Source organism: Caretta caretta, chromosome 1 (genome assembly GCF_965140235.1).
Source record: "Caretta caretta isolate rCarCar2 chromosome 1, rCarCar1.hap1, whole genome shotgun sequence".
Classification (NCBI taxonomy): domain Eukaryota; kingdom Metazoa; phylum Chordata; order Testudines; family Cheloniidae; genus Caretta; species Caretta caretta.
Window position 1 is genome coordinate 291,330,617 of NC_134206.1, and position 12,842 is coordinate 291,343,458.

The following is a 12,842-nucleotide window of genomic DNA, read 5'->3' on the forward strand; positions in this document are numbered from 1 at the left end:
TTTTCTGCAACCTTGGACCCTGTAGCCCAGTGTTTACCCCCTTGTCTACGCGCTGTAGCACGCCTGGTCGAGATGTCTGAGTCCCTTGTCTTCCGCTCTCCTCTCATTCTCATGGTTCCCCATTCTGTGGAAACTCTCCTTCTGCAACGCAACACTGCTTACCTCTCCTCTGCTCACCTCACTAGGTATGAACTTTTGCTGCTTTCAGCCTCACATATCACTATTAAGCGCTGCTCCCGGTTAAACCCTGCTACCCTCCTTCCTTTACCTAGTGATGGTGAACCCCATGACTGCCTTGCAACTGTCTCCGCTATCACTGTCCCGCGCCCTGACCATTCAGATGTACCTCTCCCTAACTCTGACCTGGTATTATTCACTGACGGGTCCTGTTATAGAAATGACCAAGGCCACCTTCTTGCAGGGTACGCTGTGGTCTCTCTCTCTGAAACCATAGAAGCTGCGCCCTTACCCTCTGTGACCTCTGCCCAGGTGGCTGAACTGATTGCTCTAACCCGTGCCTGCTTTCTAGCCAAGGGGCTCTCTGCCACTGTTTTTACTGATTCTTGGTATGCCTTTGGGGTTGTGCATGACTTTGGCACCCTCTGGCACGCTCAAGGTTTTCTTACCTCTACTGGTACCCCTATCAAGAATGGCCCCTACACTGCCGCCCTCCTGTATGCAGTTTTACTACCGTCTGCCTTGGCAATTGTTAAGTGTACTGGCCACTCAGCGGCAGACACCGAGGTGGCAAAACGTAATGCACTTGCTGATGCTGCTGCAAAACATGCTGCCACTATAAAACCTTCACCAGAAGCGTTTCTTGGTCCCCTCTCTGTCTCTGTAACACCACCATCCCTGTCTCATCTCGCTCAGCTCCAGGATTCTGCCCCAGAAACAGAGAGAGACTCCTGGAGTGCTTTGGGTTGCTCTTTGCATTCTGATTCCCTTTGGCGATCGCCCACCGGTACCTTTGTAGCCTCCCTCTCACTCTACCCGTCTCTAGCCGCCCTGCTACATGGTGTTTCGCATGTCGGCAAGGAGGGGATGGTCTCTGCTATGAGTAAGGCGGGGTGGTGGGCTCCCCATTTCAGCTCCTTTGCAACCCGCCACTGTGCTGCTTGTGTTACTTGTCAAAGCCACAATGTAGGCAAATCTGTAAAAGGAACACAAGGATTCCGGGGTTTGCCTCAAGCACCTTTCCTACACTGGCAACTTGATTTTGTACAAATGCCAAAGTGTCAGAAATATGAATTCATTTTAGTTATAATATGTCTGTTTTTGGGTTGGACTGAAGCCTTTCCCTGTCACAAAGCTGATTCATTGTCCGTTGCAAAATGTCTGTTAAACCACATTATCCCTACCAAGGGAATTCCTGCCACTTTGTTTGTCTAGTGACCGGGGAACACATTTTACTAGAAAAATTGTTCAACATCTAAACCAGGTATTACATGTCACCCACCTGTTGCACTGCCCTTACCATCCACAGAGTGCAGGGGCAGTTGAAAGGCGAAATGGTGTGCTTAAAAATAAGCTGGCAAAAATCTGTAGTTCCACAGGGTTAAACTGGCCAGCTGCTTTACCACTGGCCCTTATGGAAATTCGGTCATCCCCATCCCAGAGACACAAATTGAGTCCATTTGAAATCATCATGGGACGCCCTTTGCGAACAATGGCTACTATTACCCCAGCCCCAGACCTAAACCTAACTCACAGCACGCTCCTCCAGTACTGCAAAGGGTTAATGCAAGCTGTGAGCTCCTTCCATTCGCAGGTGCGAGCAGGTTGGCCGACGGAACCCACCTCTGCTGCCTATCACACTCTTGAGCCTGGTGATTGGGTCTACCTGCGGCACCACCTTCGGAAGCACGCCTTGGAACCCCGGTGGAAGGGTCCATACCAGGTACTGCTCACCACCCAGACAGCAGTGAAATTATCCGGCATCGCTGCATGGATCCACGCCTCACAGTGTAAGCCAACGCCACCTCAAGGGGACCAAGCACCTCTGCAAGACCACGCAGAACCAGCTTCAACCCCAGAAGACAAAGAGGAACAGCCTGCAATACCTTACAATCTGCGCTCTCGTAAGGGTTGCCAGAAGCAGAGGGTAAGCAAACAGCAGGACCCAGCAAACAAGAAGCAGTAGTGAGCCTAACGCCTGCTGCCTGGTGGATGTAAAACCGTGACTGCGGTTCCCTCGAAAGGGGTTGTCGGAACCAGAAAGGGTCCTGCTTCCAACATGTGTCCTTTGAGAAGCTTAATCCTCAGCTACTGTGTCCTGAGGGTCTTGGGAATCCAGAGTGACAGTGACAATTCTTTCATCCAACAACAGGTGCAGAGAGCCCAGATCCTGAATATTTCTAATTGCTGGGTCTGCAGCCACATCCCAGCTCACTCACAAGCTAGTATCCCCACCATGGCAATCCCTTTGAATTCCTCAGAGCTTGCTGGAGAACCCTATCCACTTAAAAGGACATGGAAGGAAAATGACACTTGGGGGCTGGGAAAAACATATGTTCCTAAACTTATAAGTGTGGTGAAAGGAAAGGGCCACTGGTGCTGGGTGTGTAATGGGACAGGGCTGAATCTAGGGAGGAGCAGCTGTCTCCAATACATTGTGTCCCATGGTGTATGGGACTATTCAAACAAGGTTGGAGAATGGCAAACCGGGTATGGAAAGATAAACTTCCTCTCAACCTGGGATCAAACCAAAGATTCAATCTCTTGCTTGCCCTACAGCCTCCCTGAGAAAAACAGCACCATCTACAAATGTCATGTGAATGCTACCTCTTCTCTCAGTGAAAATCATCCTGTGCCCTTTGGGGGATACTATATATATATATATATATATATATATATACACACACACACACACACACACACTCCTTCGTAAATTCTTACATGTCAAAGGGTTGCAGTCAACCCTTCCCAGCTTTAATGGGACATCATTGGGTTTGTGGGGAAAATGCTTACACTGTGTTACCAGCAAATTGGTCAGATATCTGTTATCCTGCTCAGCTTTTCCCACAATTCCAGGTGCTTCAATCCCTCCCACGAAATCGCCTCCGTAATTTCAGGCGAAAAAGGAGGGACTTGCCAGATGCTAAATGGTACGTGGATAACATAAGCCCCCTAACTTGGGAAGAAGCTGTTGGCATTTCTTTAGTCCCAGAAGGGGGGTAATCCACCCATGCAAAAAGGCTTTTAAGGTTACAAGCGGTGGTTGAGATCATGGCCAATGAAACAGGAGAGAGCTTAAAAGCTCTAGCCAAAGAAGCAGGAGCGGTCCGACAAGTGGCCCTCCAAAACCGTCGGGCATTAGATATAATACTGGCAGCCAAAGGAGGAACCTGTGCTCTAATTGGAACAGAATGATGTGTATACATACCTGATAATACTAATGAGGTAATAAATCGTGCTAGCCATCTGGAGCAAACTGCATACCTTCCCCACGAAGAACCAAGTTCCTTGTGGAAATGGATAAGTAACTTATTCAATTTCTCTAGTCTGGGAAACTGGTTGTTTCAAGGAATCCTGACTATCCTATTTGGAATTCTAATAATCTTTGTATGTTTTCAATTGATTTCTTGTTGTATCCAAAACTGCACAAGACACACCATCCATCAGGTTACCCCTAACCAGGGTGCTAATCTAATGTTGTTAAATGTCACCAGTGAAAGTAATGAAAAAGAACGACTGATGTATGGAATCCAGTAAGTCATTGGTCATGGGCGTAGCCTTGACCAAAAGGGGGGATTATGGAAGTATAACATTGTATAAGTATAACGTTGTATAAGGGGACATGCTGGATACATTGTATAAGAGAGGGCATGCCAAAACATGTTACAAAATATCTGAGGGAGCACACATAGGGACAGTTAGCTTTTGAATGGAGAAGCAATTAAGATAGAGCCAGCACGTCTAAGAAGCAGGCATCAGAATGGAAGGTGTGAAGGGCAATTAGTTAAGTTAACTGGAAGCTGTTAAAGGAGATTGTTAAGGCAGGTAATTGAAGATACGTGACTGGTCTCAGGGATCTTGAAGGGTGGCGACTAAAATCTTTTTCTTCTTTTGTCTGTAACTTCTTTGTAACTTATTCTCCAAAAAAAATCTATAAATTAAGAGACACGAGCCCCACTCGGGGGGCTCACTTCTAAATGTATTAGCAGAGCAGCTTTGCTAATAAAACAATGTGGTCTGATAAATTGTGAGTCTGAGTCAAACTTTGACACTGGCCAACGGACCCAAAACATGGCCCCAGTATGAAGACATTCATTCTTAGCTCTGCTTTCCAGTTCTTTGATTCATAACTTTAGATTACCTCTAAACAAGTCAATGACCCCAACAAGGAGCTAGACCACTGAGTCTCCAGCATTTCTAATGAGTTTGTCCGCATCACATATCTTCTACCCTGCCACTTGTGAAACAAACTACACAAAGTACTGACTGCATATAGAATGTATATACTGTTGTAGCTGTGTTGGTCCCAAGCAATTATAGAGACAAGGGGGGTATAATAGTTTATTTTATTGGACCAACTTCTTTTGGTAAGAAACAAGCTTTTGGGCTTACACAGAGCTCTTCTTTGGGACAAGAACAGCTACATGTAAGCTTGAAAGCCTGTTTCCCAACAACAGAAGTTGGACACACCTTGTCTCTCTTATATACAACCTACCATATAAAGTCTCCAAACATATACTACTTTTCTTTTAAGGTCTCTTGTCCTCACTGCTTTTAGAGTGATGTGCCAGAAAGGTTATTTTCCAACATGTATTGAACCAGTTTAACAATTTCACTTTGCACTATACAATACTCTTCTTTTTCTTATTTTGCCAACAGAAACCTGACTATGCACTCAAGACTTATTTGCTGGAGTGGAGGTAACATCTCTAGAATCCTTATCTGAATTTCCCATTCTTTTACTGTGAAAAAACACAAGAAGTTAACTCAAGATGAGCAGTCACTCGAAGTGCTTGGCAGATCATGCAGAGACACTTAACAGCTATCTGTATTCAAGTGAGCTGTAGCTCACGAAAGCTTATGCTCAAATAAATTGGTTAGTCGCTAAGGTGCCACAAGTACTCCTTTTCTTTTTGCGAATACAGACTAACATGGCTGCTACTCTGAAAAGTATCACAGCTGGATCACTAACATCCCACTGGGTCCAAAGAGTAAACGCTGTCATGGGCTAAAAGTTTTATATAGCTCAGCAAAAAATGGATTTCACCTTTACTGGCTTACATATTTTGGAGTGAGTTAGATTTTACTGAGCCTAAGAAACAAAAACTTTTATGTAAGTGAAAGATGTGTGTGCATTGTAAAAAGTGAATTTGAGAGTTTTTAAGGTATAAACCACACAGCACTTTACTCATTCCTTGAGGATTCCCAGTTGTGGGAAACAAGTGAATACAAGCAAAAAAAAAAAAAAAAGTTATGCCAAAAATGCTCCAGTCTGAAATTAAACCCTCTTATTGCTGTGCAACATGAGTGTTTCTTGACACAATGATGGTGAACTATAAGAAGAGGTAGGGCCAGTTTCGAGGGAGAGATCAAAAATAACATTTAAAATAACATTTCTTTACGCTGTAATTCTGGTGCAAAGTGACAGACATAAGCTGAAATGTAGTTTACAAGTTTATGGAATATTCCAACTATGAATTTTTTTTAATAGTTTGGAGTAGGAATAGAAAGCTGCTAAGGCTTTTTGAAAAAATTAGAACTGAAAGATAACAGTCAGATAGTGATTGAACTTCAATCACTCAATGCCCGGTCATATGCTAGAGACTAATTTAATGTGCACACAACTTACACAGGAAATGAGAACGTATGCACTGACGTTTACAAGTCACTTACTTCATGAAAGAGTTACTGCTTGCCACTTTTCTAATCGAAGTGTTGAATGGGGTTTAAAAAAAGACTAGCCACCTCTTACCATGTCTTACACTCAACAGAAAAAGTTTCAGAGTGGCAGCCGTGTTAGTCTGTAACAGCAAAAAGAATGAGGAGTATTTGTGGCACCTTAGAGACTAACAAATTTATTTGGGCATAAGTTTTCTTGGGCTAAATCCACTTCATCAGGTGCATGCAGTGGAAAATACAGTAGGAAGATGAGAGAGAGAGAGGTAGAATGAAAAAATGGGGGCTGCCATACCAAACTGACTAATCAATTAATAGCCCACCTATTGGCTAGTAGTTAGAACCCTGCAAATCTGCAGATGTCCACTTTATATCTGCAGATGCAGATATCCATGGACCATTTTTGCCAATTGCAGATGGATGCGGATCCAAATTTTACATCTAAAGCCCTGCAAATCTGCAGATATCCGCAGATCATTTTTGTGGATACAAATTTTGTATCCACACAGCCTCTATTTATAGCCCTCTAGGGGGTCCCGCTCATTAGAGAAGTCTCCAGCAGGGAACATACAGGTGGTTTTTGCTGCCTTTCTACCACCTAGACAATGGAAAGGAAGCAGAACAGGACCAAGCATTGATTGTGACCCCTTTACCTTTTGACATATTTGCTCAGTGTGAGGGCTGAACATATATCTGCAGGATAGGTCCATCAATGGCATCCCTAGCCTCTGTCTGCCAGAAGCTGGAAATGAGCAACAGGGAATGGATCACTTGATGATTACCTGTTCATTCCCCCGGGGTACCTGACCCTGACCACTGTCGGAAGACAGGATACTGGGCTAGATGGACCTTTGGTCTGACTCAGTATGGCCATTCTTATGTTCTTATGACACCACTGCTCTAAACTCTGATTCAAAAGAGAAGTAGCTTTCTTCCAAATACAAAGAGTTCAAGATACATTTACATACAAAGTACTTTTTGTACAGTGACTGAGAAATCCAGCTTATGGAATATCCACACTCCGGAGACTATACAGGTATAGCTAGGTCACCATAGCTACGCCAGCATAAGTCTAATGTAGCCACAGCCTACACTGATGAAAAGGTTCCCCCCACCCCTTCTCCCCATTCATGGAGGACCACCACCCTCCCAAGCAACAGTAGCTACATCCATGAAAATTTTCTATGGACCTAGCTGCGTCTACACTAGGGGTTAGGTTGGCACAGCTATAGCACACCTCTGATTAATGTAGCTATGTCAACCTAACTTTGTAGACTAGACCTTAGTCTTCAGGAGGGCTTATAAAATCCATTTGACTGTTCACCAGTGGAAAACCTGCCCATCAAAATCTTCAGAATTTAATACTTTTGTCTTTTATTAAAAACTTCACTGGGAGTTGTGATGCTCAGTACCACTTAATAAAAAGAGGCAAGTTTCTAGCTCTTGTGGTTATACATAACAGGAATATCTTCCTGAGTATTCAGTCTATTCCAGTGTTTTGCCTTATGTTCACAGCTTTCCCAAAGGGCAGAAGACTGCCCAGTTTCACTGCAGCTCTTCTGAGCCACGTGGGTAGCAATAAAACTGACAATTACATACCTATTACTCTGCTACTGCTTGAGAAGGCTACTGTCAGCGGTAGACCACAAAAATGGCCCAGTAATTGCTTCATCCCTTTCCACAGGCAAAAGGATAGTGTTCAGAGAGGGGGGGAGGAGAGGGGATTCTTTCCCATTCCCAGAATAGCAGAAAGATTCAAAATGTATCAGACAACTATATGCTGTTGCAAGAGACCCAGTAGGTTCCAGGGATACATTAATAGTTTGTATTGCAGTAGCACCTAGAGGCATCAATCAGGAATTAGGGCCCCATTGTGCTAGGGCACTGCACACACAAGGAAATACACATTTGCTATATTCCAATATATTCATCTACCTACATCTATTGTAGGTGTGTCTTGAATTAGTTTGTCTATCTAGTCTGCAAGCAATTGATGACAGTGACTGCACCTCCCTCTGTTTATTTTGCATGTTACACACTTACTTCAACTAAAGATATATGCAGCCTTTCATATCAGTCACTGTTCCAAGATCAGACTACACATTACCATCTAACTGTTGCTCACTCTCTTTAAGACAAGATTCTGTCATCTTTTTAATTTCTAATGAACAGCTGTCTAGATAAAGAAAATACCACTACAGTTAATAGACAGTTTTGATGCCCATTTCAGGGAGGCGAAGAGTTGAATTAGCATGATTCACCACCCTGAGATGATAGACACAAAAATGGAAATGTGTTTTGTGGTTACAGAATGGCAATTTCTAAATTCATTTTAAGTCATTTTTAAAAGTTACTTTCACATATTTAAGAAGTCCAAACAGGTACTATGTGAAGATTTAAAAGACTGCTATGATGTTCAAACTAAGGCCTCAACCTTTATTTTATACAGGATAGTCAATCTTAACAAATTTAGATTAAGGTCACTGCTAGAAAGCACTACATCACATCAACCTAGAGCAGTGGTTCTCAAACTTATTTGATCAGTACCCCTCTGTAATTGTTTACCACCCCCAGCCCCCCCCACACACACACACACAGGCACCCAGCTCTGAAAGCAGTGCCATGCCAGCAGCAGCACAAAAGTAGGGGTGGCAATGTGGGGAAAAAATTATATTTGTCAATATCACTTTTCATAGAAGTAGCAGCGCCCCACTGCCACCCTTACTTCTGTACCACTGCTGCCACCCCAGGGCTAACAGCTGGAGTCTGCCACCTCCAGGTGAGGGACTGTGGAGGGTGGGGGGGAAATGAGATGAGATCCTGAGCCACCTCCTGGTGATGGCAGGGGGCAGAGGAATCTGAGCCTATGTGGCGGTGCAGCAGCTGTCAGCCCCAGGGCAGCGGAGCTGTGGCTGTACCCTTTATCCCTACCTCCCGGGTGTGCATGGCCCTTCTGCAGGAGCCCCAGCATCCCAGGTTTAACAGCCAGAGTTCTTAAAAAAAAAAAAAAAAAAAAAAAGCACACAGCTCACACCTCCCTTAACACATTCCTGCACCTCCCTTGGGAGGCCTGAGAACCACTGTCCTAGAGCAAAACCAAACCTTTTGCAGTATAACCTCATTTGTGAAAATATCATCCAAACCTGGGTTATGCTTTATTGATTGCACAGCTTCACTTATGTATTAAAACTTAATCTGCTTTACCACTTGGCAGCTACAGGTGAATTCCAGCCCTGTTTGGCCCAAAGACATCCAAATGCAGATGAATCTTACCGAGATCATACCAATACATAAAACAAATATCAAAGTGCTTAGTGAAACAGAAAAGTCATGCTAGATAGACAGGTGTCAACAGGTTAGAACAGGAGATCAAGTCAGGTTCTACACACAGTTGTCAAATAGACTCATGGGACACCTCGAGCAATTCATCCTTCTGTGCCTCAATTTATACATCAGTAAGTGGGAACACTACTTACCTATACTACAGATGCATTGGGAAGATTATGCTGTCAAGACCCTGAAGTGGAAAGTGTTAGAGTGCAAAATAGCATTGAGTAAGTGTATGCCTCATTACAGTAAGAGACCCCTCTTACCATTGACCTAATACTTACTGTTGACTTCCCCACGCTCAGCTACTCCCGAACCTCTCATTCTCACGTACATGAGTCCCAGTATCAGAAAAAACAAGCATGCAGCAGTTAAGAGAAACATGGACAGGTAATGTGCACTGAAGCCTCCAGTGGTGGATACCTCCTCTCTCTTGAACTGTTGGAGAAGCTCCTCCTCAGGCTCAGAAAGCTTTTGCTTATAGGTGTTTTTCAGGTAGGTGTGATTAGAGCCCGTGTGGTTGGAGTGATTGATTCTAAGGGAAGAAGGGGTTGCAGCACCCAGAGAGAGGCTGTTAGTAGCTGAATAAATCCTGGGTTCAATATTAAAGCCACCAGTAGCACCGCTGAGAACATGATTATTGGCTGCTTTCCTAACAGTGCCCAGAGGGTCACTGATTTTGCTGCTGTCCATGTCTGTGGGCTGCGGCAGTACCAAGAGTGGAGGGGAATTCTTGGAGGAAGTGCTGCGGTATCTGGGGATGGAAGGGCTGGTGTCCAAGTTTTTACAGTCTCCCCCCCTCGTCACCGCTGCCTCCTCCTCCTGATTTCTGCCCCTGTCTAGACTTCCAGCAGCAGCAGCCGCCTCCGCCCTGTCATTCATTGCGATTACACCAGCACCGCCGCCTCCTCCAGCCCTTTGCTGGCCCGTCTCCATCATGCCAGCGCCGGCTGCAGCACATTTGCTGGCCGTGAATGGGGCAGCAGATTTGCTCAGGCTCCGTCTGGCCCGGTGCTGGCGGGCTGCAGTCTCCTCCTTCAATACCTGCTGCTTGGCTCTCTCCCCCTCCTCCTCCGAGTCGGAATACTCGGCCCTGCAACCAAGGGAGGGGTGCCTGCTACCATTCACAGTCCGGTTCTTCCACTGCCGCTCCTCCTCGTCCTCTTCCTCCTCCCCTTCCCCAGGCTCCCGCATGCCCTGAGTCTGAGCCCCCGCCGTGGCCGTCGGTCTCCTGGCCACCGCCCCCCACCAGGCACTGGGCTTCCTCCTAGCCGCCTCCGGGGGGGAACTGTTCCTCTCGCTGCAGGCTCCATGGGAGGCTGCGGGCCTCAAGCCGCGGACTGGGGGTGACGCCCGCTCCCTCCGGCTGCTGCTGCCGCCGCCGCCGCCCCCGGCGCCGGCCTGGCTCCTGGGACTGGCCTCCACATCCGACTCGTCCGAGCTGAAGCCCAGCAGCACTTTGCCGCCCCCGACAGGGGGTGCTGCGCGGCTCCGGCCGCCCCCGCCTGCGCCGCCCGGCAAGGAGGGCTGGCCGGGGCTGGCCAGCCGGGCCCCCATGCCCGGGGCCGCTCTGCCGCCGCCGCCCGGCGCTGCCGCGGCCCCCGTGTTATTGTTGTTGCTGTTCCGGGTCTTGTTGGCGCCGCCGCGGGCTCCGGCCCGCTCGTCCTCCCGCAGTTTCTTCAGCTTCTTCAGGTAGACGGGCCGAGTGCTCTCGGTGACCGGCCCCGGGGAGAAGCCGAAGCGCCTAAGCTCCGAGAACAGCTCCTCGTCCGTGAGCTGCGCGGCCGCCGCCATGTTCCTCTGCCCCGCCGCCGCGGCGTTGCCTACCCACGCGCCGCGCCGCTCTCCCGTCCCCGCCGGAACTGACGCGTGCGCACTAGACTGTGGCCTAGACCCGTCTGTCACCCTGGAAGCGCCACCCTCCCCCCCGCCGGAGACGCGAGCCAGACTGGAGAGGCAGGGGACGCTTCCCCCGGGGGCCGAGCTTACCCTTATGCGTGAGCATGGCCTGCGCTGCGCTCCACGGCCGTGCGCTGGTGCTGGGCACAGGGGGGGCTGAACGGCACCCACGTGCACGCCCGTCTGCGAGCAGCGCGGCCCTCCCCTGCGAGAAGAGCGCGTTGCAATGCGCCAAGCGGGGCGACGCCGGAGGGGACGGAGCCGTGAGAGCTACTCGGTAGCGAAGGGTGCGCTGATTGCTGCCATTCTCCGGCGTCCCAGGAAGGCGGCTGGTGGGCCGCAGGAGGGAATGGTGTAGGAGGCTGGGCTCCACCCAGCAAAGTTGGGTCCCCCTCCTGCAGCCAAAAATCTGTGTGAAGTGGCATGGGGTAAATGGTGGACTTATAAAGTCATCCCCTCTGCCACATGCATGAAAATAGAGCCATGGATACAAGAATGAGGCAAGCTTAGATTTTGTACTAATTGTTTCATTAAAGCTGCAGCAGAACAGGTCTGAAATAGGCGTGGATAAGATATGCTATCAAGATGGGGGGGTACAGTCAGTGTAAGCAATTTGCTTCCACAAGCCTTTCCTCGACCTAGTCATGTCTACACTGCAGGCTTGGCTACTTTAATTATGGTCCAGACCTCGAGGTTATGAATTTTTCACACCCCTCAGTGACAGATCTAGGTTGATCTAAATTTTGTGTGTAGACTAGGGCTGAGGCAGAGGGCATGGCAATAGGGAGCTGTCCTCAGCATCTGTACCCACCCCTGTAGCCTCATTTCAATGCAGAAGACTATTAGTTCTGAGGCTGTTCAACTTATGCTGGAGGCAGGGCCAGACTGTGCAGGTGCTTAGAAGGCCTTTTAGAATGGTGAGGATGATTAATCACTTTTGCCTCTTTCCATTCCTTGCTAAGTAGAGCTCACCTGGAGCACAAAAATCAGCCCTATTGCTCTTTCAGGAGGAGCCCTTTCAAATAGCTCTGAAAAGCACTCTGTAAATGTTAGGTATTATCTTTATCTACAGCAGTAGCCAGGAATTGCCAGTTGTCATTTGCAACTGCCACAGGATCTTCTGTTTCCAACATTCCATCCCTATTCCTGCTGAATGAGGCAGCGGTGCTGGAACCATTTGTGTAGTAGGGGTGCTGAGAGCCATTGAATCAGGCTGTAAACCCTGGATATAATGGAAACCACTTCAAGCCAGGGGTGCTGCCACACCCCCTGCACCCGTAGTTCCTGCACCTATGGAATGAGAACCACCCTCAACAACATTTCCCTTCGCTACAGTCTGAAATGCAGTAAAGAGGAACAGGTGTGCTGCAAGCTCAGTACTTGTCTCAGGCTACTAGTAGCCCTGGCCAGCCCAGTAGTCGTCAGTGCCTCAGAGATCACTAGGGCCTGTAATTGGGCATTGCACTGCACTTTTGGCTAATGTCAGTTTAATACTGATATATGTTGAGTTAACCTCACCAGCTTCAGTGTGGTTTAACAGCTGCTTTTCATTCAGGTTAAATGAAAGAAACAATAGGGGGCCAAACCCAACAAAGAACACTGCCTAAAACAGGCAGATGTAAGTCTGTATGTCCCCTGAACAAAGTACTGTGTGTTGGCCCTGGAAGAAGCCTAGAGAGGTTTTGGGCTAGGTGTGGTCTGAAAGGGTTTGTCTACACAGCAATAGAACACCCATCACTGGCCTATGTCAGTTGACTCAGGCT

General features: G+C 47.5%; 1 protein-coding gene across 2 annotated transcripts in view; it reads right to left on the bottom strand.

The window, feature by feature from the left end:
- LEMD3 (LEM domain containing 3) overlaps positions 1-11,144 on the bottom strand; it is an 83,795-nt gene extending 72,651 nt beyond the window's left edge. Inside the window, exon 1 of one of the 2 annotated variants that reach the window (XM_048835900.2) lies at positions 9,465-11,144. In XM_048835900.2, the coding sequence (XP_048691857.1) occupies positions 9,465-10,974 (1,510 nt within the window). In that variant the 5' untranslated portion in view covers positions 10,975-11,144. The remainder of the gene's footprint in view (positions 1-9,464) is intronic. The other variant, XM_048835899.2, reaches the window with a different exon arrangement.
- Between the last annotated feature and the right edge of the window lie 1,698 nt (positions 11,145-12,842).